This window comes from Carassius carassius, chromosome 42, assembly GCF_963082965.1.
Source record: "Carassius carassius chromosome 42, fCarCar2.1, whole genome shotgun sequence".
NCBI classification, from domain to species: Eukaryota; Metazoa; Chordata; class Actinopteri; order Cypriniformes; family Cyprinidae; genus Carassius; species Carassius carassius.
In genome coordinates, this window is record NC_081796.1 from 4473114 (window position 1) to 4500880 (window position 27767).

The following is a 27767-nucleotide window of genomic DNA, read 5'->3' on the forward strand; positions in this document are numbered from 1 at the left end:
ACAGTCAGAGTGGAGGCAGTTGTCATGGTGATTAATGTAGCAGCAGGAAAGTTAACGTGCAGAAGAGAAGAATGGGGGGGGGGGGGGGGGGGGTCTGAAAGCATTTCAATCTTTAAAGTAAACTAATAGAGGCTCGTTCTCACCTCAGGTGCCAACATCACATGCTCATAGACCACTAGCCATAGCGACATTCAGAGGCCAGTGTCTCAATAGGTATCTGGATGAAATCCATTGAGTTCGCTTGATAAGAGCACATTTGCATCAGGTGCAGGAATGCAACATACAACGTACAACGTATTATTATTACGTAAGAATAGTTGAGTAATAATAATGAGCTACATGTAATTAATATGTAATTATGTTGCTTGTAATTACACAGTTAAAAAATTGTGCTTGCTAATAAAGCTATTGCTAATACTTACATGAACATGAATGGTTTTTAAGCTTTTGCTTGGTGGATGATAAAAACTGTACAGCAAAACACTAAAAGTTAATAAATAGAAAAAAGAAAAGAAAAAGAAAATGTAGAAAAATAAATTAATACCTAAAAATGTGGAACAGTTTGTTTCTTCATCGGAAAAGATGGAGCAATTTACCATTACATCACTTGCTCATCAATGGATTGAATGGGCACCGTCAGAATAAGAGTTGATCAAAACATCACAATAATACACAACACAACTCCAAAATACCAGTCCATAATCAATAATATTGATTCATCCAGTGAAAAAGTCTATCCCCTGTTTCTATTTTTTTTAACCCCTAGAATACTTTTTACATACATTTAATACATTAATACATTTAAGTTAATGTATTCTGACTGCCTTTTGATTAAATCTAGATTACTTTTGACCTAACTTTAAATGGGAGTATTTTGTCAGAGAAGATGCAAAGGTATTGTTAAATTATTGAAAAATTATCTTTAAATATCAGGGGGACTTGTAATCGATAAAAAAGTAACTGTAATCTGATAATGGTTTTTTATTTTATTTAATATAACCCAAATACAAGTACAACATTTTTGGAGTTTGTAAACAGGATTACATGTAATCTGTTACTACCCACTGCTTGTGGATTATTGTGATGTTTTCAGATAATAAAATGTCTGGACTCTTATTCTGACGGTACCCATGTGAGGTAAGTTTCTCCAAATATGTTCTGATGAACAAAAGGTTTATCCTTTTGCTATGAGTTTTGTGTAGGCAAAATGTTAAAATTATATAAATTTCATATAGAAAATTAATTATATTAACAAATCACTGTATATATTAAATATCAAAGCCTGTCTTGCTCTGTACATGGCAACGTGTTGTACTTTGCCATTCCACCACAGCTGCATAATGACTGCTGTTACGAATAACAGAGTGAGTAGTAATGCATTCCATCTCCAGCAGAAAAAAAAAAAACTTATGGTTTACTGCTAAAGATTATGGGGTTCAATAAAGAAAGTGGAAGATGAAGATAAACATAATATTAAGGATCATTAAATAGCAGCATGCATTCATTTCCCCATGCACAGACTGACCCATCACCTCTAAGCTTACAGTGCTAAATAACAGCCTGGATCTTGATGTGTAATCACTAGTGTATACTCTTATGTATGCCTTTGACTCATGCTAACAATCATGGGAGTTGTTTTAATTACTGTTTGCATTGAGATAGTCCCTTTCTTAGAATATGACTCCTATATACCCACATACCTCTGAGTAATGAGACGACAGCTTGTTTTACTGTAGTGGACAGATTGTTTTACACTTAAAAAAAAGAAATAAAAAAACATAAATGATTATAACATGAAGCATTTTTTGCACTATGTGATCATTATGTCATCCTGAAATATCTGAAACATTGCTGTATTGTTTTACTGTAAAGTTCCAGAATCAATATAGCTGCCAGTCTTTTACTGCATTATTTTTTAGAACATAAAGGTTATGGATAATAATGACTAATATACAGTATATGTTCTATATTAGTAATTCTATTAAGTATAAATATTGCTAGAAGTATTGCTTGAAGTATTTTTTCATAGGATGTCTTAGACCACAAGGTCAAAAGTCAATTTAGCACACAAAAGATGTCTTCATGCAGTTAAGATGTGAATGAATGCCACTCAGAGGTCACTACGAAGGTGACCAAAGCTTGCTATCAGCAGTCAATTGAGAGGAAAATTGGCTTTTTACCATTAACAACTGCTCTTCTTCAAACAACAAATAACAAATCTCACTAAATCTCATGTTTGCCTAAGACCGGAGTGAAATGAGCTCTTTGAGGGCTGCGTCTCAGTGTTCAAAAGAGCCAATAGGCCTTTCTTGGGTGTTATGATGGAAATTAATCTGTGTTGAAAGGAAGACTGTGGTTCTTGCTTACTTTATGAAAATACAAACAAAATAGTGTTTGTGCCATACTCTCAGATCTCTCCTCACCCTCCCTCCATTTCCTTCTTAATACGTTTTAGTGTTTATAAGCACTAACAGCTAGATGATAATTGGGTAAGTATCCACTTTGAAAACAAATAGCACTATTTTTACATAGTAAAAACATCATGAAACAGAAAGGATGCAGACAAACACTGAGCTTGAAGATGATCCACAATGAAAGATGATGATCATAAATGACACGTCTGACCTTATATTTCTCTTGTTCTTAAACACTCCAACAATTAAATCCAAAAAATAGCTGGATTCAACACGATTTTCTGAAGAAAATGTTCTTCCATGAAGCTAGATAGTTGATATGCAGTTGCTAAGGTGTTTATTGATTTTGAGCACATTTATATGCTCTTATGTAGGTGTTCTCTATAGGTATTAGCATTTTGCTAAAGTGTTTTGAAGCATGTTTCTGTGCTGTTTCTAAGGTGTTCAGAGCGGTTCTTGGCATGTTCCTATGCAGTTGCTAAAGTGTTTAGTATGATGGTCGAGAGAGCTTAACTTGCTGCAACTGAAGAAAACTCATGTTAATAGAAAAAAACACCAACAAATTAAGACAATATATACATTGGTTTAACAAAACATGCTGCAAATACTCAAAACCCAAACAAATACTGAAACATGCTTCAAATACTCAATGTAAGCAAATACCAAATCACACTGCAAATACTCACATTGCAAACAAATAAAGAAACATAAAATGTACTGCAAATACTCACAATGCAACCAAATAAAGAAATGCACTACAAATACTCAACACAACCAAATACAGAAAAGCACTGCAGATATTCAACATAACCAAACACAGAAACACACAGCAAATACTCACAAAGCAAACAAATACAGAAACGCACTGCAAAAACTCACAATGCGAACAAATACAGAAACACACTGCAAATACTAAATGCAACCACATACAAAAATGCGTTGCAAATACTCTATGCAAGCAAACACCAAAACATGCTACAACAAATACCCACACTGCAAACAAAGGAATGTGCTGCATATACTCACAGTGCAACCAAATACAGAAACATGCTGCAAATAGTCAACACAACTGGACACAGAAACACACGGCAAGTACTCACAATGTAAAGAAATACAGAAACAGGCTGCCGATACTCACAAAGCAAACAAATAGAGAAAATAATTGCAAAAACTCAATGCAAGCAAACAGCAAAACACGCTACAAATACTCACACAGCAAACAAAGAAATGTGTTGCAAATATTCAACAATGGAACCAAATATAGAAATGCGCTGCAAATACTCAACACAACCAAATACAGAAAAGCACTGCAAATATTCAACACAATCGGACACAGAAACACATGGCAAGTACTCACAATGCAAAGAAATACAGAAACAGGCTGTCGATACTCACAAAGCAAACAAATACAGAAAAGCACTGCAAAAACTCACAATGCAACCAAATACAGAAAGGTGCTGCAAATACTCAGTGCAAGCAAATACCAAATCGTGTTACAAATAGTTAATGCAAGCAAATTCTGAAATGCGCTCAAAATACTTACATCACAAACAAATATTGAAACAGCCTGCAAATACTCACAATGCAACCAAATAGAGAAACATGCTGCAAATACTCACGAAGCAACAAAATAACGTGCTTCAAATTCTCACTATGCAGACAAATACAGAAATGCGCTGCAAATACATACAAAGCAAACAAATACTAAAATGTGCTGCAAAAACTCAATAGCAAACAAATACATAAATGCACTGCAAATACTCACAATGCAAACAAATACAGAAAGGTGCTGCAAATACTCAGTGCAAGCAAATACCAAATCGTGTTACAAATAGTTAATGCAAGCAAATTCTGAAATGCGCTCAAAATACTTACATCACAAACAAATATTGAAACAGCCTGCAAATACTCACAATGCAACCAAATAGAGAAACATGCTGCAAATACTCACGAAGCAACAAAATAACGTGCTTCAAATTCTCACTATGCAGACAAATACAGAAATGCGCTGCAAATACATACAAAGCAAACAAATACTAAAATGTGCTGCAAAAACTCAATAGCAAACAAATACATAAATGCACTGCAAATACTCACAATGCAAACAAATACAATAAATATACATATATATATATATATATATATATATATATATATATATATATATATATATATATATATATATATATATATATATATCAGTACAGACCAAAAGTTTGGAAACATTACTATTTTTAATGTTTTTGAAAGATGTTTTTTCTGCTCATCAAGCCTGCATTTATTTGATCAAAAATACAGAAAAAACTGTAATATTGTGAAATATTATTACAACTTGAAATAATAGTTTTCTATTTGAATATACTTTAAAAAAAAATAATTTATTCCTGTGATGCAAAGCTGAATTTTCAGCATCATTACTCCAGCCTTCAGTGTCACATGTAACATCCAGTCTATCACATGATCATTTAGAAATCATTCTAATATTCTGATTTATTATGAGAGTTGGAAACAGTTCTGCTGTCTAATATATTTGATGAATAAAAGGTTAAAAAGAACTGCATTTATTCAAAATAAAAATTATATATTTATAAATTAATTCTAATAATATATTTTCTTTACTATCACTTTTTATCAATTTAACAAATCCTTGCTGAATAAAAGTATTGATTTTATTTAAAAAGAAGAAAGAAAAAAAAATTACCGACCCCAAATTACTGACCAGTAGTGTATATTGTTATTCATCAAAGTATCCTAAAAAAGTATCACATGTTCTGAAAAAATATTAAGCAGCAGAACTGTTTCCAACTTTGATAATGAATCATCATATAAGAATGATTTCTAAAGGATCATGTGATAATGATCCTAAAATTTCAGCTTTGCATCACAGAAATAAATGATAATTTAAAGTATAATAAATTTTTAAAAATTATTTTAAATTGTAATAATATGTCACAATATTACTGTTTTTTTCTGTATTTTTGATCAAATAAATTCAGGCTTGATGAGCAGAAGAAACTTCTTTCAAAAACATTAAAAATAGTAATGTTTACAAACTTTTGGTCTGTACTGTATACTGTATATATATATATATATATATATATATATATATATATATATATATATATATATATATATATATATATATATATATATATATATAGAAACACTGCAAATTCTCACGACGCACAATTAAATACAGAAAAGCGATGACAGTTTACCATGTGTGTTCACTGCACAGCGGTATGGGATGATATGTTCTAAAGTTTAATAATTAAATTAAGAGTTTATTCAAATGACTAACAGTATATGAGGAAGAGTAATTGCAATGCTTGCCTTTCCAGGTACTAATAATTATACCATTTTTTAAACCAAGCTTCGGTGTCTTTCTTTGAATATTCTCCATCAACCCCATTGGCTTCAAACAGCTCACGGATTCACACTCAGCCCTCACCCTCTGGCAACAGCAGCCTTTGATGTCGTGACATTGTTTTTAATTTCAGTTCGCCTGACAATACTTTGCCTTCGGAAATTCGAAAGCACAATGCCCAAAATTCAGTAAAACTGCTGACTTTGCTCTGCATGCAAAGTTCAAGGCAGTTCATCGATGGGATCTCATTAGTATTCGTAAGCATTTGCAACACACGTGCATATTCTTTGTTTAGACAGATTCTGATATGTGCAATAATAACATATTGCCATCCTATTAAATGTAAACTGTGAAATCATTTAAAGTGATAGTTCTCCCAAAAATAAAAACTATCTGTTCATTTACTCACGGTCATTTTATGAAGTACAAAATAAGAACTGTATAATGAAAATCAGTGTGGTTCAAAACACCACTGTATTACCATTGTATAAAGGGAAAAGAAAACAATCTTCTTTTGTGTTCAGACAGATAAAACAAAGTAAATGACAGAATTTTCATTTTTGGGCGAACTATCCCTTTAAGTGTCTATCCAAACTCCAAAAAAAAAGAAAAAGTTTGAAATACGATGGACAGCAAGTGCATTAAGGTAGGGCATGTGTCATATGCTAGTGTAATTTATCTAGATTTGGTAATCCTGGATTAGTGGAACCCCAAGGGTGAACGTGGGAAAGCACGCACACATACTGATGAATGCATTATATCCAACATTTGGTTCTTTGAGCAAGTTCCTCAACCTCCTGCTAACTTTTTGGCTATTAAAGGCATATTAAGCAATGCCATACATAAATATAGATCTTTTGATGCATTGATCTTTCCTTTTAAACATCATAAAACATGGACTGAGATCTTTCAAGTAAAAAGTTATGATGGATTTGGGGGCACCTGACCTTTAAAAAATTAATGTCGCTGTGTGACTTTCCAAGGCTGCGTATAATTGCTTCCACTTTAGGATCTGTCAGTTACACGGAATAATGAGCGAGTTCTCTGTGCAGCTTAGTGTTGTCTCATCAACATCAGCATAGCACTGAGAAGAAAGATGGAAAACTACTGCTGTATTATCAGAGGCGTAGCCGCAATTGAGTTATGCAATGCAACAAGTTTCCCACGATTTTCACCTTCAGTGAACTGGCACATTGTGAAACGTCTCTCTTAATAAAATGAGGCGTCTAGGTGAAATGGCAGGAACAGTGGAATCCAAAGTCCACAATAAAAGCATTTCTTTTTATTTCTCCATTTAAAGCTGGAAATAATAATAATGCTATTATTCTAAATATACATTTAAGATTCTGCATAATTTCTAGGTCACTAAACAGCTAAATTGGGTTCTCTGAACATGTGAACTCATGTGAACTTTGCACAGACGGTCACATTTACTACTTTCATCGAAACCAGGATGCTCTTTAGAACACTATAAGATCATGCTGGATAACAATGATCAATTTGGGACATATCCGAGTGCTGAATATTCATGTAAATATTTAGGTTATGCTGAAATATTTCAATACACTTCTACATCCTTGTTAATCAGCTATCATTTCCCACTGATTTGAGGAATAATTTATGGGTAGGGATAGGTTTAGGGTTAGGGGTTAAGTCTATATATTTGGACAACAATGTTGATCCAGGATCATCAAAAGATGTTGATCCAGGAACATGTCTTTCTTGGCAAAATCACGGCGACCACAAACGCCAATCTCCCTTTTTTTGCAGAATGCTATATATCCGCTCAACTAATCGCAGCACACCATTCCAGGTACTGTAAACAATCTTGTCAGTAAAGCCGATTCTGTGATTAATAGTACTGGTAAATCTCCATCACGTGCTTTCAGATGGAAATTATTAATTTGCATTTAATACACAGAGCAGAAAATCACTGACAAGCTACGCTATAACACGTTCATTAGATGAATCTATTATGAATGTGATATCGTATAGCTTGTCAGTGTTAGTGTTTTTATTAATGCCATTTATGTTTTTGTTGAAACATCATATATTACTAGTCAACTAAAGGAATGTAACATGGCAAAGATGAATGCACTTTTGGAAGTTGAATGTAAGGGAAATGTCATTTTGGAATTTCGGTGTCTAATGTGATATTGTTGTTCATGTTATTGTTCATAATGAAATTTAATTTTATTGCTGTAATTAATTTATAGCATTAACAAGATGACTCCTTGAATTCATTTTGGAAGAGATAACTGATGAATGTATTTCTAGTCCAGTGCCTGTATATAAGATTAGTAGGCTATTGACCAAGTTCAGAGGCTGTCATATGTGCATCAGCTTATGTTATGTATCTTTCATATAACTTTCAATAACTTTCATATTGATTCAATGGATTTATTGTATTTTGTAACCAAACTCTTCATATATATATAGTAATTAACATTTCTTTCAAATACTGTTGAACTAGTAGTTTTATTTATATATAGTTATTTTTATTATAATTAATCACAGCTATAAATAGCATCATATTGTGATTATAGATGGAATACTTCTTGAGCACAATGATGAGAAGCAAACGATGAATGGCCATTTTAAAACATTTAGAAAAGCCAACCAATCCTTGGCAAAATATTTCAGCACTCCACCTGCCAGGAATCACCTCAGGCATGTTTCCCTATTTAGCAATTCACAAAGGCGGCAATTTGCAATGTTTTTCTGTGGGAACTCATTCGTCTATTTTGACAAGCCTCCAGTGGGTGTGGAGACCAACTTTTGCTCAACATGAGAGTGAGGAATCCATGAATATGAGTCTTGCACCGCTAATGTGGGTAATTGTCATTCATCAGCATTATGGTGAGATACCAGGCGGTTGTTACAAAAGATCTGTGTTTTTAAAGCACTATGTTTATATTCATGTAATGGCTTGATTTTTTTTTTTTTTTGGCTGCACAAAAATTACTACTACAATGATGATGTGTTGTTGTGTCTGCAAGGTGTTCAGGGTGATTTAGTGCACTACTAGTCAGTTGCTAAACGGTTCTTAGTGATTGCTTACTGGTCCGATTCAAATCAAAAGACCTTTGTTCATTTGGCTCTCATGGATCAGGTTACTCTTTTTCACCCACTTTATTCACCAAATTAATTGCAAGTCTATAAAAGTTCAATTTGAAATATCTTGCATGTCTATAACTCAAAACAAAGAATATGAATGTGCAGGCTAATAGTTATTGCAGGTTTAGCCATTTTTGTCACCTCTGGTAAGCATTACAAATAATATTGTAATCATGAACCATATTTTATAAATCACTAGCTAATAGTTGAAATAAAGTGAAGCAAAACAACAAATCAAACTTGTCTGATAATAATTTCTTATTATTCCAATAAAAAATACATCCATACAGAAATATAACAATTTTGCAAAACAATTTCAAATAAAATTCATATAAAGCAAAAAAACAAATAAAAATCTTAGAAAATGTTTTTTTTTTTTCATCCTAACTTTTGTGTTTTTATTCTTTTGTACAAATATTCTTTAGACAAGAGGGATTCATGAGAGAAAAGATAAGTGATAGAACATGTTGGTTGAAGCAAGCAAATGGAAAACTTGATTAAGGCTCAATTACCAATCGAATAATATTGGCCACTGTTGGAACGACACAATGTTCTTGACCCACAAAACCCTGGCTGGTCTGATTTAATGGCAGCACAAGCTGCTTCAAGTTACTATCTACGTAGCTGCTCGACATGCAACAGTGTCAAAAAACCAGAGCATGGCACTTATAAAAGCACAATACTCAAAAATTCAAGCATATAACTATGTACAATAAATTTTATCAATCGTTTGGTCCCTGAAAACATTATAGTTTACGCAAAACGCAAAAGAAGCTGCGTTCGACTCCATATCCGTAAATTTCTATTGTAAATGTTGGGGGGGCGGTGATATATCTTTCTCTTTCTGGGTGGCTGTGCACTGTTTCCACAACACTGTCACTGGACTAAAACAACGGCATCCAGACAGGTCAATATTGAACTGCCCGAGTCAGCAGTCTGTAGCAGGCAGGGCCTTCAGCAATTCATTACAGAGAAGCAGTACACGGCAAGGCCTGTCTGACTGCAGCTTGTTAATTACAATAAATCTTTAGGAATTTCCCCCACCCTTTATTCTTGGTAACGGGACGGGGGGGGTTGGCATTACACAAACTTTCAGCCTTGTTTTATACAACGGCCTGTTTTTGCATTTTAAGAGCTTTTTGCCTTGCACACACCTCCACAGATAGAGATCTTGCATCTACAGCGTATTCGAAACGTTCAGTAGATACTGTATATCTGTGTCTAAATTGCAGAATTCACAACATCAAGAAATATGAGGGCAAATATTAATGACAAAGAATGAAATCGCATGCTCGAGAATAACAAAATATATTACTTATCTACAAGGGCTTGGTTACAGTGGCCTCAGAAATGGGAAAGGTGCATGTCGAGGTGAAACGGAGCCTTAATAAAGCTTTTTCAATCACTTATATGAGACATTTTGTGACCCCCAATGGAAAAGGGCACTTGCATAAGGCACCATTAAGGCCAACAGTGCATTAACAACAGATCGAATGGAGATATAGAATTAAGTCTTCAAGATGACAAAACGAGTCTTGTATGAAATGGTCACTGATGGGATTCGACCCTCCACCAGAAAGAAAAATGAGGGAGTTTATCAACGAGTGGAGAATGATCAATGCGTTTATGTACAATATTGTAACATTTAACCCAATTGTATTTAGCTGCGCTTTATTGGAATCTATCTGCAGTCCCAATTACACAAAAAAAAAAAAAAAAAGTACAAAGCCCAATACCATGCAACACCTGTTTATGAAGTTATAATTGTGTTACATCTCTAAGCACACAGCTCATACAACCGACTACAAATGAGCTTTTGTAGCCTGTCAAATAACAAGCTACCGAACACATTGCACATTTAGTAGCTGCACCGAACACCAAAAAAGCCACTTTCATTCAGGACCGAGTTTCTGTCCCCGCCTTGTGATGGGGCAGGGGGTGAAACCCTGGCCGCTACGCCCCCTGCAATCCCAGAGCCCGGGGGCGTCAGGCAGGAGCTCTCAGTCTCACGGCTTCACTCACGGTTCTCGCATACCGCATGGAAACAAATACAGAACTTGTTCCCCGACACCATTCAGCCCACAGCGATACACTGGTAACCCCCTCCCACCCTTCTTCGCACACGGGACATTCATCCGATCATGGCAAGCAGGTTCTCTTTAGGATTTGTTTTAAAGTACCAGTGTACAGTCCAGGAGTTGGCCCGAAACATCATGCACCATACAACACACCATTCATTCTCTCTCTTTTTTTTTTTCACTTTTTCTTTTTTTTAATAAATCATCCTCCTCTCTTTGATTCTTCATACATGATTTTGTCCCTTCCTTTTTCGTTTCAACAACCAGTCAGTCCGCCTTTATCCCGGGGCTCATGGAGGCACAGGATATGGTGCAAAATGGCATGCTTTGGCTGGAACACACTCCCCCCATTTCTTGCAGGGCCAGGTCAACCAGGAAGCTGGTCAGGACACAACATATACCCAGCGTGAAGCTACGGCCTGCTCAAAGGTGCCGCTTCATGTGCAGGGCCAGGTGGTCCGACCTGGAGAAACACCTGGAGAAAGAAACAGCGAGAGGAAAAATGAAAAACAAGGTCAAGCAGGGGCCACCGTAGTCAAAGTGTGCTCAGAGGTAGAGATCTGTGCATTGCATCACTGATGAGGCCCCTAGTGGACCAGGCTAAATTTTTGTCAAACAGGAATAGGTGCTATCAAGACTTATGAAAGGAAAGGTTGGTTATGAGCACAACCAGAGAGAATTAGCATTTTCCTGGCAGAATTAGCAGTGGAAATTAGCAGTTTCATAATTATAATGAGAAATCTGTGAAAATATGCAGAAGAGATTTAAACTTGTTGTAATCTGTGTTAAAATGGGTTTAAATACATAATGTGTCACATGCTATGTGGCATTTGTTTTCTTTCTTTTGTAAAAGTGGAAGTTTTTAGCAGTCTGAGAATGACATTATAGCGGTCATATAAATATATTATGGAAATTAATAATTTATAAAGCAATATTGTTTTATTTTTTTTTTTTTTAAAAGGAAAATGTATAATGCAATTTATTAACATTTTATTAATTATATGGATTTATTTATTTATTTTTATTATTATTTTTCTTTTGTGGTGGGGTCAGCTATTACTGAAAAAAGATAAATAAATAAATGATAATATAATTTCTTGCTTTTAAAAGTTAATTTGGTAATTGTTTTAAGGAAACATCATAAAATACACAAATACAAATAAAAATGTTATAAAACAAAATGATAATAAATAAAAAGAATCTTAAAGTTATAATAATCTGAGCACCAGCAACAAAACTTTATTGTTTAGGCTGAAGCGGATTACTCAATTTTTATTGGTATTAAAAGTATTAAATTATCCGAAGTTTGCTGAATTTTATGAATGATGGGCGTTCAGATTCTGCAAAAACTGAACTGCTGGTAGAGATTTTGTGTGAGTCTGGATATGAGCACAGGCTTGATCAAATGTTTTGTGTTAAAGAAGAACCATGAAATGTGTTGCATCCAGTAACCATTGAAAACAAAACGCCAAAAAGGGAAGTTGAGCAAACAATGGTGTTCAAAGCGCAAAGCTCTCAGGAAGGGAAATGATTAACAGAGGAAGTGATTACAAACAGGAGAGGTGCGTTTGGTCATAAAAAAGAGAATATCAATAAAGTATTGCGCTTTCAAGCATTTAATGTGATTAGGTAATTTAGTGATAAAATCCAAACATGATGGGGCGGCTTCGATCAATGAACCGATACAACAGAATCAATGAAGAATCCGTCGTGTTGCACTGACGCATGCATCAAAGGATCAGGCATGAGGCAAGAGACAGACGGCCTTTGATGACTGTCACAGCGAGAGATAGCGAGAACTGAGCATACCTGTCACAGTGACTGCATTTAAATGGCTTTGCACCGGTGTGCTTCCTGAAGTGTCGGGTTAGCTCGTCGCTCCTCGCAAAGCGCCACTCGCAGCCTTCCCATGAACACCTGTACGGCTTCTCACCTGTAAACAAAAGCACAAACACCTTTCAGCTGGGAAACATTCACAAGTCTAAAAGGAATATGGAATAAAGTGCGCAGTAATGCTCTCGAAAATGCATCTGTAAACAGGATTCATGTCTACGTGACGAGTCTTAACTTTAATAAGATCCCTCAAGCTCTCAAGGATTGCGGGAATGCGTGGTATGCCAAAAGTCGGTCTCTATGCAGCGCAGAGAACAATAGACGTCACACAGAGCCGGTTTTGAATGCAATGGGCCCTTTAAAAAGGGGGCCACCCAGATCCCCATTCAAAACCCTGGCGCTTTCCCATGACGAAACCAAAACGGTTTTGGTAGAGCAGGTTGTTTTCACCCTGGCTGGCTTTCGTTCCCTTCCCCCATCCGATCCCCCCTCCTTCCTGGTCACGGCCACATTCCAAACAGATTAGGTCACCGTTTAGGCGTGCAGTCATGCAAAGCAAATATTCACAGAGTGACATTAGCCTTGCAGCGGAGGACAGCCTGTGTGAACTCAACTCCATTACACAACTTTGCAGGAGACGTGAAAACCTGCGTGAGGTTCCGCTTTCTGTTTGTCGGTTCGGTTTTTGTCAGAGACAATTTGGAGCAACGTCACAACTAACAGCAAGTTCTTACCTGTGTGAGTCCGCTGATGTGCTTTTAAGTGAGAACTCTTCGTGTAAACCTTCCGGCAGCCGTTGAAGTGACACCTGTGTACTCTCCTCCTGCCGTCCGGAGAGGCGTCCCCTCCTGCGGAAGCCTTATCCGAGGCCTTCCCCAGTCCGTTTGGCCGTATCTTCACCGGTACGTGCAAGTCAGTCTGCGTGGAGCCCCACACCTGAGGGATGCCGGGCTCCTGGGGCGTCTCTGGCGAGGACGGAGGCGTGCTGATGATGGAGGAACTCAAGTGATGCGCTGACTCCGTCAGAACCGAGCCCAGCGGGTTGGAGGTAAAGATGTGAGTGGGCGAGAGCTCCTCCGAACTGTCAGACGCCTCGCTGCTGGCATCCGAATTCATGCTGTTGGTTTCTAATATTTGGCAGTCCTGATTGTCTTCCTCCTTGACGCTGGGAAGGCTGCCGTTCCCATCTCCCTTATCTCCACAAGCCAAGATGAGCTTGCTCCAAAGATCCTCCTGGCCCTCAAACTTGAGGTCAGACCCAGAGACATACGGCTCACTCTGCAAATACCTCTCCAGCTCCAGACAAGTCTGATTCAAAACAGAAAACACAGTGTTAGAATGCGCATGACTGATTTAGTGAGTTTCCTCTAACTTTCACAGCTGACTATCCAGGGTTAGTTTGGATTAACCACACTCAGATCTGCACTTCACACTTTTTCTGCTGAAATATGTAAAACTGTGTCATGTTGAAACATTACGGAGTATGTTTAAGGCATATAAAATGAGTATTTTAGGTATAAATATGGCTTTGAGAGCTGTATATTGTCTTTCTGGAACAGTTGTCCCCTAGTGAGTCATGCAGACATCTCAGAGTCCTTTTAAGGATGCCACAGAACTTCCTCGGGTCGAGTTTCCTCATTCAAACATAGTGACGTCCGCTCAGAGTACATCTGGACGCTTTTTAAACCCATTTTAACGCATATTAAGTGTGAACGTACCTTATTTGAGTGCATAAGTGGTTAGATAAACACTTTAAATTGTGTTTTTACATCTCAATATGAGCATTTAGCTGTGCGGTTTAGCTCTGCACATCCTCGATAACTACGTTTACCGCGCATAAGCCTTCATTTCATATGGCCCGAAGAAGTTACTGATTCTACAAACTCCCCATCAGGTAAAATGTTTCCTTCAAGAGCAAATTCAGACTTCTATCATTTATTCAACATTATTACATTTCCACGAAATGTTAGGCAGACTGACAAGTTTCAGTCACCATCCACTTTCGTTGCATTGACCAAGATGCAATGCAAGTGAATGGTGACTGAGGCTGTCAGCAGCTAACATCCTGCCTAACGTCTCTTTTTGTTTTTCTATGAAATAAATAGATTTGAAACCGCATAATGGCGAGAAATTAGACAGATTTTCACTTTGGCTAAACTATCACTTTACAGCCTTTATGCTGGGAAACATTAAGCAACTAAATACAAACGCATGTTTTAAATGCCAAGAGATGCGTTCATATGGCACCATGCCAGAATCCCCGAAAGCCTGAGGGGAAACTACCTGGATCGGTTTCAACAGAAAGATTAATACGATTGTGCCAAGAATACGACTGCAACAGTTCCATCACACGAATATCAATATTAAGCAGCAGAACCTGCTATGACAGTTTATAAGCACCTCCTATAAACCCCGTTATGTGGCAGAGCATGTGCTGCAGACGGTCATATCAACCAGTCTACATATGATTCATTTTCCTTACTAAACTTTGCTTCTTACGGATTGTAATGCAATATATATCGCGAATCGCGACTCTTCAAAAAGTGAAAGAAAATAAAAAATAAATATGCCAAAAAAAGGGTTAATAATTCGGACGAACAGCTACACGACTGACAACATTTACCGCGCAACCATGTAACCGAATCAAATACGTCACTGAGAATGTTATACTGTTTCATTCAGCGCGGCGCTTTGCGGATTGTAAATAACTCTCCCCGTTTCCAGTTTAAAGACAGCGAAGTCGAACCACAAACTATCCGTTCGGAAATCACAGCGGAAGTTTTATCCATTCACTTTAAAATTGTTACCTGTTGCCAGTATTCTTCAAGCGATGGCAATGCAGAGAAATAGCCAGTCTCATGAACGATCTGAAGTTCCTGAAATATGCTGCACATTGGTAGAACATCCATTGCAATCCCACGTATCAGGTAATAAAAAAGGAAAAAAGTCTTGATGAATCAGGGATAAAGTGTGACAAGCAAGCGTCCTCTTCGTGCAATAGCAACGCAGTGCAGCCGTCGCTTTGCTCGGAGTCCGCTAGTCCGTCTGTTCTGTTGAGATCACACTGTATTTGCAAACACTGAACTCACGCAAAGCTCTGTGCTCTGTCAACTTCCCCTATTCAAACCTTGTAGCCTGCTTACTCCCTCGTGATAACGTGACGTTGCCTCACAGCGCGTCCAATCAGATGCGAACAGGTTGCGCGGGCGCATATGATATCACTTTAGGCCAATCAGAGCGGCTTGCGGAGTCAAGTCCTTATTCCTGGTGCTGTGATTGGTATATTCAACTGAACGGACCTGCACGCTGATTGGACGATATTTTTAGAAGCGTATATAAAGGCCCTGCGCTCAAACCACTCGCTTCTGTTTCAGGAAGACGCAGTGTCACATGCGTCTCGGTTTGGCCAGTGTGAGCGCTGTGAGCTATCGGTTGCTTCTCCTGGAGAACTTCAGAGTGTTGAAATACGTCCGTTTTTAGCTGCCTTGAGTAACTTCTGCAAACAAAAGTATGGCTTTGGAGAAGTTTCAAGCATTTTTTTTTTATTTTTATAAATACAACAAAAAAAAATGTCACTAATACTTGACAGATATCAGTGAAGTGAATGTCTCATACTGCAATAAAATTGCCCTGTAGGCTTTGTAAACATTGAAAAAAATCCCTGAACAGTACACAACTTTATTAAGCAAACTAAAATGCAGCCAATAAGATAGACTGTGCATGTCAGACATCATGTTGGGTTACATTACTTTTTATCTGCATTGTAACCTTCACATCTTTATTAATGGTCATTCTATGATGGAATTGCTTTTTGTTTTCTCTGAATAACATACAAATCACAAAGATTTATATTATAATATATAATTGATAACCTTTTCTTCTTCTTCTTCTTAAAAGTGAAATTAATCTTTATTTTTGTCTTTGATTAATCAGTCAAGTGCTTCTGGCGTCATAACAGACAAGTAACATTAAATACACTCTATTTGGTGCCTAATTAGAAATGACTGAAAAGTGATGTGTTATTATGTTAATATGTTAATTAATGTATTTGAAATTACATATCACATTATGGACTCCTGGGCATCATATGTCAGCCAAGCAGCTGCCTTTGAAATGAATAGGAGTCCCAAAAGATAGCTTTCTCCATATATTTCCTCACTGTAAGGTTACATTAAGGTTAAGTACTTGTTCTCTGTTTGTTGTTGGAGGATACACTGAATAATCAAGTAAACAGAAACTTCACATGGAAATCAGTGATGTTGCTGTAGCAGCAGATAAAAGAGTGGAATTTGGCCAGAGCACATTGCGCATGAGTCAGGCGTGAAGGACGTGGTCACTCTGGTAAATGAACACAGCCTAGTGAGGACAGCACTGCCCAGTTGACTTGTGTCCGTTCTTTAAATAGCCAATTGTTTGGGGTCTGTCTGGACTAAGTAAGAGGTGAATGATGAACTTAATCTGTCTGTTTGGTTATTTGGGCTGAACATAACTTATGGTTTAATAGGCCAAATCTGGCATTGGGTTCAAGTTTAAAAATACTTAACTGGTATAAACAGTGCTTGAGAAAAAGTGGGTTTATAGTACAGGACACCTTGAATCAAAACAAAGTTGTGTTCTTAATGCAATAATTGTGTATTTCCTACTCCACAATAAATACCATTAAACAGTTTTCAGTGAAAAGCATTCCACAATGTAGCATGCTACATTTATATTGCTGATCTCATTATTCAATTTTGTGTAAAGTATGGAATTACATTCAGATTATGAATTGAGAAGGAGACAAGTTGTGACTGATATCATTTCTGATTCATTTATAAATGGAAATAAAAGGTGAAGAGGAACACATTGCATTGTCGGATACGATATTCTGTGCAGTGCGTTCAAAAATACACATACAGTAGGTCATTTTAACCATACAAAATGCATATTGCACCCTGATCGATTTGTTTTTGAACAATGGATTCAGCCTTTACTGGGTAATCATTTGCCTTTTTAACATTAGTGATTCACATAGTCTCAAAGTAATCATGTAGTTCTCCAGAATGGGTCTGAAATTGAGAGATACCTCTTTTATCGCTTGCATAAGACCTGCATGTAAAGTTAATTTACACGCCAATCTGGCCTCCCATCCTCTTAGTTCAGTAGAGATGTTGCAAACAACATTTCCTAAACACACTGCCATTGTCCAGTGCCACAGTATAGTCTGGTGCTAACCTCTGAAGAACTGAGTCCCCATTGTAGCTCTCAGCTAGGGCCATATTTGTAACTCGTAGCATCTGATTCAGTCATATGCTGGTGTCTATGGAATTGCAGCGCCTGGCCATGATAGTCATTTGCAGGAATTTTTGAGCTGCTTGTCATAGGGAAAGTGTTACATCTGTTAATCATGGGCAAAGGTCAGACATTCCGGACAATGACTTTGTCCAGCATGCTTTTGAACTGAAAGAGTGCCATTGAGGGCAGTCTGCCACTCTGGACCTCAGCGTCTGTTCTTCTTATCCCATTGAAACTGAACTTCAACAATGAGTTGCAGTTTAACAGTGCATCTTAATGTAAAGCTTTACACCGCCTCGCGTTAAGCTGATCTGAACATTCTGGCTGTCATAACTGAGACTAAACAGAGTGAGAGTCAAGTGACCCGGTATCCAATGTGAATTGAATGAGAATCCTTTGGAGTCTCTACATGTGGTTATCGACTACAAACCAAACGGCAACACAGCGGTGATGTTGTGCAATCCACAATGGAAAGCTGCTACTCTACAGTCTTTTCATCCCCATTCATATCATCCGAGTGTATTATCCAGAGGGATGTTTCATTAAGGAAGTGTCCAGAAAATACTCTGCGGTGGGCCCTGGCAGCCTTTATCTCTTTTAGCAAATTTCTAAACTCTATCATCATTATGCAACCCTCCCCGAACAGTAGCCACAGGAAAGAGCAATTACACACAGGGTCCATTTTAATACATCATTGTCAGTACAATCAGTAAGTTGTTGCAGGTTGTCCTTTTTCCCTTCTAAACGATGTGACGTATATAGAGGGCCATTTATCCCGCGAGTACCCATCCCTTGATGCGTGCAAAAACAATTATTGGCCGTTCTTTTCAGGGAAAGTTGATCCTGCGAGCAGCGCGCACACACGGGTCAGCGGACAGAGAATAGCCGGAAACTAGTTGCTATGCAAATAGACTGAGACACTAATTAGCCTTAATACAGCGCAGACATGGAACAGGCCAAGCATTTCCAATTGGATTTGCTGAAGCGAGGAAACGCACACCAGTAGCTGTGTTTTATTAAAACTGGACGTGTGCCAAACCAGTTCGTTCTTTCCCCTGAGTCCCCAAAGTGACAGCAATACTATCAATGCCGCTTTTGTTTGAGGTTACAAACAAAAGACATTGTGTGTCTGTGTTTGTTCTCACCTTGTGTAACGTGGCTATGCAAAAGCACCTTTATTTAGCATATCCAGTTAATTTGGTATTACGTTCCTCAATGGCTTATTTAAAGTATTTTGTGTAGCAGTTACCAATTTGAATGTCCAATAACTTGGAAAACTTGCGAAAAAGCTAATTGTAATTCAGCAAATCATCCCTAAACAATTTATTTTAGCAGGTGCATGTAATTGAGATGCATTGCTTTTCATAAGGACATTGAGCAATTGCTCAGGCATTAATAAAATGAGAATAAATTGATTGATTGGGAATCAATGCAGTGACATCAATCTTTGCCAGTAAAAGAGTAGGAGAGGCAAAAGGAGAAATCAATATTCTTTCTAACGCACCATGTCAAAAATCAGAATCATCTTACTGTATGCGGTACCTGGTGACGCAGAAGTGATCATTGGCTTCATTAGTCTTGGTCTGTCTCTGTTTGCTCAGTCTTGCAGAAGCTTCATTGAAATTCAGGCAAGGGTGGCATTAAACGATTGGTGTGTGTCTCTTATCAGCTCATATTGTATTTACGGGCAGAGAAGTCGGCCACCATGCAGCTGGCACTTCACCTTGCAGAGGGCACAAAAGCCTTCTTTAAAAAAATATGTATAAATAAATAAATAAATCAGTGTTTCATTAGAGGACCAAAGGTTTCTATTCAATTACATTTTTTGCCAATATAAAATGGACCAGCATTGTGAATATTATTGTAATTTTAAACTTTGTTTATTTTTGACATAAATCATTAGGTTTCCTAAAGACCACTTCTGATTTAATCCTCATTGATATTCTGTTAGACTTGAGAAGTTTGATTCATGTCTATAAATCAAGCCTTTTTTTATTTTCTTTTTTTCAATGATACAGCTTAATAATTTATTATCAGTGTTACTTAAATATGTTTACAGATGTCTCTGCATGTATAGTTTTGGACATGGCCCTCAATTTATTATTATTTTTATTTTTATTTAATATTTTTTTTTTAAATTTTTTACAAAGTCTCTTACATATGAGACAATGTGACTTTTTATGACAGCATTTTATGAAGTCAATGAAGGTTAATTTAGATTGTAAAATGTCATGTAGTGTAACTCTCCAAAAATGTATGAATTATTAATTAATGATTTTATGTGCACACGTGTGTGTGTGTGTGTGTGTGTGTGTATATATATATATTTCTCAAATTCACTTTCTGTTGTTTCTGATATCAGACACTTCCAGCACAAATATTTGGCACTGCACCGCAAAATATAGAAATAACTAGCATCTAAAAATAGGGCATCTATAAATCGTATCAAATGCGCTCAAGCAGTATGTTGATGTGGGTGTAGTTTGTGTAATTGAAACTCTGGAGGAAGATCTTAAATGTGCTGGAAAATCTAAAGGCCAGCGGAATGGTCATTGTTTGACAGTATGAAGCATTCTTTGCTCAAGGGTTGTTTTTCCCTGTGATTTGATATGCTAAAGCCTGCTACCATTATTCCATGATAAGGACTGTTAAGTATTTTATGTTTTATTTTTTGTTTGTTTTTTTTTCACTGGAACTCTGTGGGAAAATTGCCTCTCTTTTTTTCAGAAGGGGGCTGGGCGTTAATCTGGTACAAAGTGTAAACAGAAGCCCAACCCTCTGATTACAGGCTTGTGTAAATGAATATGTGATGCTTTTAGATAGTTGGGCATGTAGACCCTCTATCAGGTTACCTTGACCATTAATGACATGGATAGACCCTGAGATTAAGTCCTGAACTTTCACAAGCTCAGTGTGAAAGTGGGAGGTGAAAATGGGCTTTTCCCACAACCATTGTTTTTTGTTGTGCTAACCCAGTGTGCTGCAGTCATAAATGATTCCTTAAATTACGCACCATTTTTTAAGTCATCGTGCTTTAAAATGACTTTAAAATGAACATTAAAATCCCATAACCGTACAGTGAAGGTACCATGTGAACAGACCGGGATATTATAGAGACTTTGGGATAAGCTTTTTGATCCAAACCAACTTGAACCAACCAGAAATCAAAATGCTAAGATATTTAGATCACCTTATCAGCTGCGTAGTGATGCCCTGGTATCGTAGCATCACATTTCATCAAGGCAAATGTATATTTCACACAGAACATTTTTATTCTAATGCACTATTTTTTCATTGTTTTTCTAAACGTGCTAGGCAGACATTTTTGACTGTTGCATGTGCTTCTTGCATCGTTTGCAGCATCACCCACATAATATGGCATTCTAAAAATGCAATGCTCAAGTTAAAAAAATTCAGATTTAAAAAAATGCATCTGGAGACATTGCTTTTTTTCCAACTTTGATTAGAATTCATATGATTTGAATCAAACGAGAATTTTGTTTTTTAGATTGTAACAAATCATATGAATGAGATATGCAAATTCATATGAAATAGCCACCCATTCGCCAAAATTTGAAATAGTTATGAATTGCCATGAGATTGTGTTAGCATTTCCACATCCCACTGTCCATGTCTTGCATTATTAGTGGCAAAAATGCAGAGAATGGCAATTGAGGGATATTTGCAAAGCATCTATGGCTTGAATCACTACATGACTTTAGCTGAATTCAAGGTGTGTATTCTGTGCACATTAACAGTCGGTCACCTACTGTCTTACTGACGGGGGCAAATAAAGAAAATCCCTTTTGTCCTCCACTAAAATCTGATACTGAGCAAAGCCTCACAAAGTGGAGTGGACTTCAGTCGCCCTCCCCCATCACCTCTTCCAGTCTGTCCAACTGATCTCTGGCAGTCAGGTCAGTGCCCAGGAGGTCCCCGTTCGTCTCTCTGCAACACAATGCGTCTCCCCGTCTTATCTCTTATCTCAGCACCACATCTAATGTATCATTGGGTTTCAGTGTCACAGACCCCACACATGCTTGTTGGTAAAAGAAAGAGCAGAAAAAAGGATGAGAAAGCACATATCCTTTTTTTAATGATATAATGTAGCAGGCCTAAATATATTATCTGTCAAAATGAAAAATGTTATAATGATTTTATAACACAATGATATTTATAAGATGTGAGTTGTGGACAGGCTTGGAATCATTGGAGGTCATTATTCTTACAATACTATCATGTGCTAGAAGTGGCATGGAAATTAAACTTTTCACCTTAAAACTGAATAATTGAATCTACTTCTGAAACTACGCATCTGTAAATAATGTACCATATTATTGCACACATTCTCATTCTAATGTAGTTCAGTATGTGTGTGCAAAATCCAACAACCCATGACGAAACATGTCAGAGATTAAAAGACAAAAGACCAAATAGACTGACGATCTACAATCACACTCTTTTTGAATAATTAGTATAGGCCACTTTTTATTAGCACATTATCACATTGTGTAAATCCATCACAATAAAACACATTCATCTTATCTGTTTAGTGTACTGTCCATGTGCATTCACTCAGTTTTGGATGGGTGAAACAGGCAAATTAATAATTCCGTCACCATGGCAACGTGGCTTCCGAATCCACGGAGTGAAGCAGAATTAGGAATAATGACAGGAAACAGAATGAAAATGAGATTTTGGAGTGAGTTGGATTTGTATTAACATGGCCAGTAATTTAACCAATCATGATAAGACATTCAAAAGGGATTTTGAGGCCCTTTGTCATGGTAACAATAGAAAGAGTGAGAACAGTTGAAATAGTGAATATGAAGTGACTAACTCCATGCCTGGGGCTTTCTAATCAAGGAAAGTTTATTTTTTGTTACTTTCAGTATGACTAGGACAGCTTGTCTCGCCCTGTTAGGACAGTATGACATATCAAACTTTGCTTTCATTTTAAAACAACATGAGTGAAGTTAATGATGATTCTTGTTTTAGACTGGATCTGGTAGTATCCACCTGGATTTTACAGAAATAATAATAATAATAATAATAATAATAATAATAATAATAATAATTGTTCCTGTAGCTCAATTGGTAGAGCATTGCGTTATCAAGTGCAAGGTTGGGGGTTTGATTCCCGGGAACACATGATAGGTAAAAATTGATTGCCTGAATGCACTGTAAGTCGCTTTCGATAAAAGTGTCTGCTAAATGCATTAATTTAAATTTAATTTATTAATAATAATAATAATAATAATAATAATAATAATAATAATAAAACAATTAAAATGAAAGGTACATAATCATACAAACTTAAAAAAAAAACACAAAAGCATACTAAATTAATGATAAAGATAACTCCTGTATTACACTGCATGCCTTCTTAAGTCTGAATCTGAATCTGAAATCTGAAATTCAGGTCCATTTAAGAACTCAAAAAACAGATCAGTCTGATTCATGAACAAATAATTCAGACTGGTTTTGTGAACAGAATCAAATGGTTCATTAAAAAGATGACATTTATTTGTTCTCTTATCGGCACCACTTAAAAAGTGTTAGTGTGGTAAAAACATAGCATGTCTGGTTTCACCCCACCACATAAAGCCACTTGAGGTCTGTGGTTATCAAGTATGTCATGATTGAAGGTTACCTCTGACTGTAAGCGTATGTTGACTTGGTGTTTTTTTTTTTTGTTAGTACATTCAAAACCACACATGATATCATACTCTTATGGACTTTAGACTATGATATCATATGTTTGACCAATGTGTCACCGACCCTGCACTGCTCTCATCTTCCCATCACACTGGTTATTTCATTTTCCCATGACTAAGGCATTCTCTCATCGGATTGTTTTACCTTGGCTGGGTCAGCACACTCAGAGACGGATTAGAGTTGTTTTGCAAACACCTGTGCATGTTCCCATTGGCTGGGGATTCAGGTGTGACTGTTGACTCACAGTCACTGTGTCCATTTAATAGAAACAAAGCACATTATAGAGGGCTGGCAATGACATAGCTAGTAAAATAGTATATAGCTTTAGTATAAACAGTGAGGCTATTGCTGCAAGAGTGTGTAAAACTGCAAAAGTAGACTGTATATCATAATTCATTGCTCTAGAATCCCTTGAACAAGTCAAACAGAGCGAATGAGGCATTTCATTGTGGTCCCATATTTTCTTCACATTTGTAACCCAATAAAACTGCATTATTACTTGTCTCACAAAGTAAGGCACAATTTCTACATGCATCAAGCAAGTGCTTGTTGGGTTAAAAGTTTGTCAAGAGTGGTTAAAACCTCCCTGTTCCCCTGTGAAATGTGAGTAGCATTAGATAATCTCTCTTCCTCTATTTCTCTTTATAAACACCTGAGAATGACTAACCCATATCTCATGACTGGCCTGCAGTGCTTCCTGGAAATGTGGCATGATGCGTACCATGACATCACCCAGACACAACCCCTCAGGAACCGGGAGCATATATAAAATAGACTGTTAGCTTAACACACAGCATAGCTGGGTCACAAGGAAAGGGTCAGCTTTCATATGATCTTAAATGATATTGACATCAGGTTGAGGATACATCTCTTTGTTATTTCCTTTAGTTGATTTGAGCTGTTAGTTTGTTTACCCTTCTTAAATGTAATATGCAAACAATGGTTGCAGTAATGATTAATAAATACAGTATGAGAGTGTGCTCAAATGCGTTTGCGAGAGTGCTGTGTAGCAGCCAATGGAATCCATCCCCAAGTATCTGATATTCTAGTTACTAGATATGGCTCTTTTACCTAGTGAAGTAGTCTACGAAAATTATTGTAGTTTTATTTGCCAGCAGACCAAAATCATAAGTCAGATTACATGTCGGTAGCACAAATGGTAGATGACAAGTAACCTACCAAAGCTATGGAAAATCCTAACCCTAAGTATGAGCATTTTTCAAACAGAGATCTTCAACCCTGCTTCTGGGAGCCCACTGTCCTGCAGAGTTTAACTACAACATTAATCAAACATGCCTGAATCAGCTAATCAAGGTCTTTAGGATCCCCTGAAAAATGCGGGTGTGCTGAAATAGGGATTAGATAAAATTACCAGGAGAGTATGTCCCTGGGAGCAGGGTTGAAGACCTAGGTGTGAAAACATAGGGATTCAAATACATTCTCTCATTGTAAAGAGCTAAAATCCAAAGGAAAAAAAAAGATCTCTCTATTTTGATGCTGCAGCGGTACACATCATAGGGGTCACATGTAAGTTTACGATAAATAAATCTAGACAGCACGTTGACCGACATTGAGCGCAAAACCTATTTTCATTCTGGAGACACTTTACCAGTTCTCATCGTTCATGGTACTGACAGCTTACTGTGACAGAGCTCTAGCCATGATGAGTGGCAGACAGGAGACTGCTGGAGACTATCGCCTATGCCCCAGAGAGCTGCTAGACACGGCTTCCTATCAAGCAGGCCGGAAGGAAGCTGAGTGTGTCAACACAGCATCGCACACCTCACTCATCCAAGCGCTAATGGATGAAGATGCCACAGCTGTCCTCAGAGGGGAAAAAACAGGAAAACACATAGCGAACATTAAACTCTGTTTCCCAGCAGGCCTAGTTTTTTTGCTCCAAAACAAAAAGTAGTACAACAACAACACAAATCATTACTGACAGACAGATACCCAGGTGAGTTCTAATAGGAATCAACCACTTGTTTTTAATCTCTACAGTCACCTGAAATGATTTTGGGGTTCAGACAACATCTGAAGGATTTTAGGCTAGCGTTCATCATGGTTTCCTCAAAGTAGATAAATGATTCTGAGGTGATTCATGTTAAAGCTTGTGCAACTGTCCCTTCTCTCACTTTCCAGATGATGTCATTGATGTAGAGTGCTAGCAATACTTTTAAACTTCAAATGGACAACAGAAATGGAAGGATGAAGAATTCAATAATCAAGCGTCAGTTTGAACAGCAAATCAAGTTTTAACCAAAAGAACCAGTATGGAATTTTCTGACAAAGACTTGACAGCTTTGGATTGGCTTCCCTTGTGTGACTTAATTAGCGGCACAGGCCAAGCTCAATGAAACAGCTCTCTGGGACTTTCTGAGTGGTTGTGCGAAAATCTGGGTCAGTGGGGCTGAGCGAATGTTGAAGTTTTCTTGCCAGGGGTCTGAGCTTCCTCTCGCACTGACAACCTCCACGATAAGACAGGGACAAACCTTGGCCCTGGTTACTGCAGCTGGCTGGCTCAGTTAACATTCCCATCAATTCCATCTAATCCTGGTATTTAACTCTGCCCCCTGCCCCACCAAACCAGAGACCAGTTACATTCCTCTGCTTGCACACCAGAGCACTATATTTGAAACAGAGAGCTACTCCCACAATGGCCTAGCAACAATTTGCACACTTGCATCGGCATGACCAAAGTCCCATCCTACTGCCATGCAAAGGAATGGTGCTAATTACATGCCGTCACTTGTTCTTTTTTGGGCCACCTCTTGTTCATTCTGTCACTTCGCTATCGACAGTTTATCTGTAGCCTTTTAGTTTTCCACGTAAGCTGGAGTTTGCTCACATAAACTGACCCCTGCTTCAATTATGCTGCAACCTGTCATCAGAAAACCTTGATCATGTGTACTATAGGTTACAACCTGAAAGTGATCCATCACCTGCTGATCCCATACATTTCGGCAGCAAGGGACATTTCTGACAAGGGAGTTATTAGAGACACAGTCTACCCAAGGTAATTAACCACAATAAAGCGTCACAACATTTGTTACGAATGGTTCCTCATCACCAGAGAAGCCATTTTCTCACATTCCCAAGGTCAGATGGATGAGAAGGCCCACCGTGCCACTGGAACCTGACAGCAGGGTGCTGCAATTACTGCTGTCCTTGATATTTAATGGGGAATGAGTTCAGTAACCTTTAGTGTTTGCTTGTGAGATCCCCCCCCCCCCCCTTCTCCCCAGCTTTCCCCTTCTCTGACTCTCCCGCTCTCTCTCCTCCGTGGAGCGGTCAGAAAACAGAAGGATCACTTTGGAAAGACATGTGAAGTGTGTTTGCATGCCAGGCAGTGCCATGGGAGCAAGGGAGTGTGTATGCACACACACATACACTCAAAGATGCTGCCAAATGGATGCATGTCAATGCTGTTTGGATTGGCAAGGGACTCACTTGTGGGCCAGAGGGTAAAAAGAAGTGCAAAAGTAAAAATAGACACTCTTCACTTCACTCTTGCACTAGCGATGCAAAGAATTTGACACATTTTTTTTCATCAAATTGTAAAAAGTCTTTGCATGGTAAGGTCAGTGTACATTGCAGGGATATTTGTACTAGAGACTTGTAGAGAGAATTGTACTTGAAACAAAGTCGCATATTACCATGGTCTTGTGGATGCTACTCGTACTATGATGGTACTCTTTCAAGTACCTTACCTTTCAAATACAGGGGCACATTTTAATCCCTATCAGATCATGAATATTAATTACTGTAGGTGATGTAACGTAAAGTAACAGCCGTAGAGCTAACTCTTTTGCTGAGGGGCTGGTAAGTGGACACTAGCTATAACAGAATTAGTATTTACCAATTGCACATTTGTTTAGTCTTCTCCTTTGTCAATTTGTGTGATTAGGTACTATTTAAAATCTAATGTTTACTCTTAAAAGATAATGGAGTGTTATAATGTACAAT

At 37.5% G+C, this 27767-nt stretch overlaps 1 protein-coding gene and 1 long non-coding RNA gene across 2 annotated transcripts; one reads left to right on the forward strand and one right to left on the reverse strand.

The window, feature by feature from the left end:
- Positions 1-9138: 9138 nt before the first annotated feature.
- On the reverse strand, positions 9139-15929 carry LOC132124510 (Krueppel-like factor 6). The gene is made up of 4 exons (XM_059535568.1): positions 15617-15929; positions 13544-14117; positions 12786-12909; positions 9139-11451 (listed from the first exon to the last, which is right to left on the reverse strand). Exons 1-4 carry the CDS (start codon positions 15716-15718, stop codon positions 11400-11402), a joined length of 852 nt encoding a protein of 283 aa, XP_059391551.1. The 5' UTR covers positions 15719-15929; the 3' UTR covers positions 9139-11399.
- On the forward strand, positions 11670-12142 carry LOC132124511 (uncharacterized). Its single transcript, XR_009426774.1, has 2 exons — positions 11670-11787; positions 11843-12142. It is a non-coding gene; the product is annotated as an uncharacterized LOC132124511 (long non-coding RNA).
- Positions 15930-27767: the final 11838 nt, after the last annotated feature.

Excerpts from the sequence above, each read along its gene's own strand:
- LOC132124510 (XM_059535568.1), bottom strand. The coding sequence starts at position 15,718 with ATGGATGTTCTACCAATGTGCAGCATATTTCAGGAACTTCAGATCGTT. Across the intron at positions 14,118-15,616 it reads TTGAAGAATACTGGCAACAG|ACTTGTCTGGAGCTGGAGAG; the intron begins GTAACAATTTTA and ends GTTTTGAATCAG. Across the intron at positions 12,910-13,543 it reads ACATCAGCGGACTCACACAG|GTGAGAAGCCGTACAGGTGT; the intron begins GTAAGAACTTGC and ends TTTTGTTTACAG.